The sequence below is a fragment of the Sapajus apella genome, unplaced genomic scaffold (genome assembly GCF_009761245.1).
Source record: "Sapajus apella isolate SASKATOON/1434 unplaced genomic scaffold, GSC_monkey_1.0 scaffold2447, whole genome shotgun sequence".
Taxonomy (NCBI): Eukaryota; Metazoa; Chordata; class Mammalia; order Primates; family Cebidae; genus Sapajus; species Sapajus apella.
The window spans coordinates 6776-9791 of NW_022439373.1; the positions used below are offsets into that span (position 1 = coordinate 6776).

General features: G+C 57.1%; 1 protein-coding gene across 1 annotated transcript; it reads left to right on the top strand.

Moving 5' to 3' along the window:
- The first annotated feature begins 516 nt into the window (after positions 1 to 516).
- Positions 517 to 2733, top strand: LOC116547233 (free fatty acid receptor 3-like). The gene is made up of 2 exons (XM_032273247.1): positions 517 to 666; positions 894 to 2733. Exon 2 carries the CDS (start codon positions 905 to 907, stop codon positions 1898 to 1900), a length of 996 nt encoding a protein of 331 aa, XP_032129138.1. The 5' UTR covers positions 517 to 666; positions 894 to 904; the 3' UTR covers positions 1901 to 2733.
- The last annotated feature ends 283 nt before the right edge of the window (positions 2734 to 3016 follow it).

Sequence of the window (3016 nt, forward strand, 5' to 3'; positions counted from 1 at the left end):
GGTGATGGGCTCAATAGAAGCCCAAACCTCAGCATTGTGCAATATGCCCACGTAACAAACCTGCACATGTGCTCCTGAATCTAAAATAAATGTTTTCAAAAAGCAACTGACCTATATGATTAACATTTTAGTCTAACTGTACATATGTCTTATCTGCATGTGTTCATGCTTTGAAATATGAGATGGGTACTTTGATGATCCCTGCTCTGGAGGAGAGAAAGCAGACATGTCCCCCAAATCACAAATTCGGAAAGGAACAGACACATCATTTTCCCCTAAATCACAAAGTCGGGAAGTGACAGAGCCCAGTCTCTGTCACTGCCTCACGCTTTGTGCCCCGACAAGGCAAACTGGACAAGTGCCATTCTAGAGAGGCAGACAAAATTCAAGTGGAGGAGAGGGGAGGGAGGAAAGTCAGCTCAGGCCTGCTCAGGCATCCCAGGGGAGGCTGTGGGAGGAGGGAGGCACACAGTTGTGGATTTCGTTCCCCCTTTTGCATACGGACCAGCCCTAGCAACAGAGTTTTGTGCCACTGTTCAACAGTGAATGATGTCATGGACACCGCCTGGTCTTTATCAGTTCTGCCGGATAAATAGCCAACCGCACTGGGTCTGGAGAGACAGAAAGGTGCTGTGCAGCAGATACCTTGGGGTCTCAAAGAAGCAGGTGAGCCTGGGCCCGAGGGGCTGGGTGGAGGAGCACCTGGGTGCTTCTCTGCTGGGGAAGGAAGGGGACAGGGCATGCTCAGGAAGACAGGCAGGCTGACCCCGCCTAGAAAGCACCTGGAGGCAAGAGGGGTGGGCATGGTGACCACGTGCCCTTTTGGGTGAGATGCTGCTGGCCAGGGCAGGAAGGCCCCCCACTACCAGCTCCGTGTCACTCTCTCTTACCAGTGGCCATCAGCATGGGTGCAGGCCCCGACGGGTCCTACTTCCCCGGCAATCACTGGCTCGCCTTCTCCGTGTACCTCCTCACCTTCCTGGTGGGGCTCCCCCTCAACCTGCTGTCCCTGGTGGTCTTCGTGGGCAAGCTGCGGCGCCGCCCGGTGGCCGTGGACATGCTCCTGCTCAACCTGACCGCCTCGGACCTGCTCCTGCTGCTGTTCCTGCCCTTCCGCATGGTGGAGGCGGCCAGTGGCATGCACTGGCCCCTGCCCTTCATCCTCTGCCCGCTCTCGGGATTCATCTTCTTCACCACCGTCTATCTCACCGCCCTCTTCCTGGCAGCCGTGAGCATTGAGCGCTTCCTGAGCGTGGCCTACCCGCTGTGGTACAAGACCCGGCCGAGGCTGGGACAGGCGGGTGTGGTGAGTGTGGCGTGCTGGCTGCTGGCCTCTGCTCACTGCAGCATAGTCTATGTCATGGAATTCTCGGGGGACACCTCTCACACCAGGGGCACCAATGGGACCTGCTACCTGGAGTTCCGGGAAGACCAGCTGGCCATTCTGCTGCCCGTGAGGTTGGAGATGGTCGTGGTCTTATTTGTGGTCCCCCTGCTCATCACCAGCTACTGCTACAGCCGCCTGGTGTGGATCCTCGGCAGGGCAGGCAGCCGCCGACGGCAGAGGAGGGTGGCGGGGCTGGTGGCAGCCACGCTGCTCAACTTCCTCGTCTGCTTTGGGCCTTTACACATGTCCCATGTCATGGGCTTTGTCCAGGGTGAAAGCCCGGCATGGAGGATCTACGTGATGCTTCTCAGCACCCTGAACTCCTGTGTCGACCCCTTTGTCTACTACTTCTCCTCGTCCGCGTTCCAAGCTGACTTTCATGAGCTGCTGAGGAGGCTGCGTGGGCTCTGTGGTCCAAGGTGGCAGGAAGGCAGTGTGGAGCTGAAGGAGCAGGAGGGAGGGGAGGGGCACAAGGAGGACCTCACAGAAGAAAGGAGGAGTAGTGGACTGTAGTGGGGCTGTGCAAAGGATGACCAGGTGGCCTGTGCTGAAAGCTAGGTCCTCTGGGGCAGGTGGGAGCAGCTGGCATGTCATCCTCAGGGTACTTCCTCACCCACACCAGGCGGGACTTGGAGTGGCGAACTGGGAATCAATGGGGCTTGAGGGTAGAGCAGGCACCCAGCCTTCCTAAGGGTGTGCGCCCTAAAGCTGAGCTCTTGCTCTCACCTCCATCCCCATCCACCCACACTCTATGGATTGGGCTCTGGGAAGGGGTCAGGGTGAGCGGCTGCTCGGGAGGACATTGAGGTCCTCATAGCAGCAGGCGACTCCTGTGCTTTTCTGACGGGGGCACAGGAGCTAAGAGCAGTGCCCGGGGTCTGAGGGGGCAGACCAGTGAGTGGCAGGGCTGGGAGAGAGGAGAAACCCAACCTCAGGGCTGCTCCCAGCTGGCGAGTCAGGAGCGTGGGAGACAGGGCTCCAGGGATGAGGCTGCATTCTGCTCCCACAGCGCCTTTTCCAGAAAAGGCCATTCCCATTGCTCAATACATTTGGGTCAGAGAACAATGACAAATTTGGATCATGAACAATGACAGGAGAAAAATTACCCAAATAAATGAGGAAGCAAGCCAAAAAGAACGGTCTTTCCTCCTTCTCCTCTTTTGTTCTGGTGGTGCACTTGAGCCGGAGGGCTGGTGGATGGAAGGGGAAAACACCAGACTCCAGAGGAAAAGGGCCAAATACCGGGAAGCCTGGATGCCGGGAGAGACCTGGCCTGCAGGGATGCAAAGACCAGCTGCCCGGTCTGCAGGACCTGGCCTGACACATCATCTTCTATCTCTCAATAGCCCTGTGGTAGACACCAGCATTATCCCCAGTTTCAGATGACGGAATGGCCCAGAGAGGTGACATCTCCTGCCTGAGATCCCATAGCTGGTGGGTGACTGAAGTGGGACCAGAAGCTGGAGTCAGTTGGCTCTGACACCCATGCCCCTGAGCCACTCTGCAGTTTTCCAGCTGTGTGTCACTTGTGGTCACCCAGCCCAGTCAAATGTTCCCAAGTCAGATGAGGCCATCTGAGCAGGACACATGTAAACAGGGTGTGATAAGAAACAGAAGGAAATGCAAAGC

Coding starts and splice junctions, on each gene's coding strand:
- LOC116547233 (XM_032273247.1), top strand. CDS start 905: ATGGGTGCAGGCCCCGACGGGTCCTACTTCCCCGGCAATCACTGGCTC.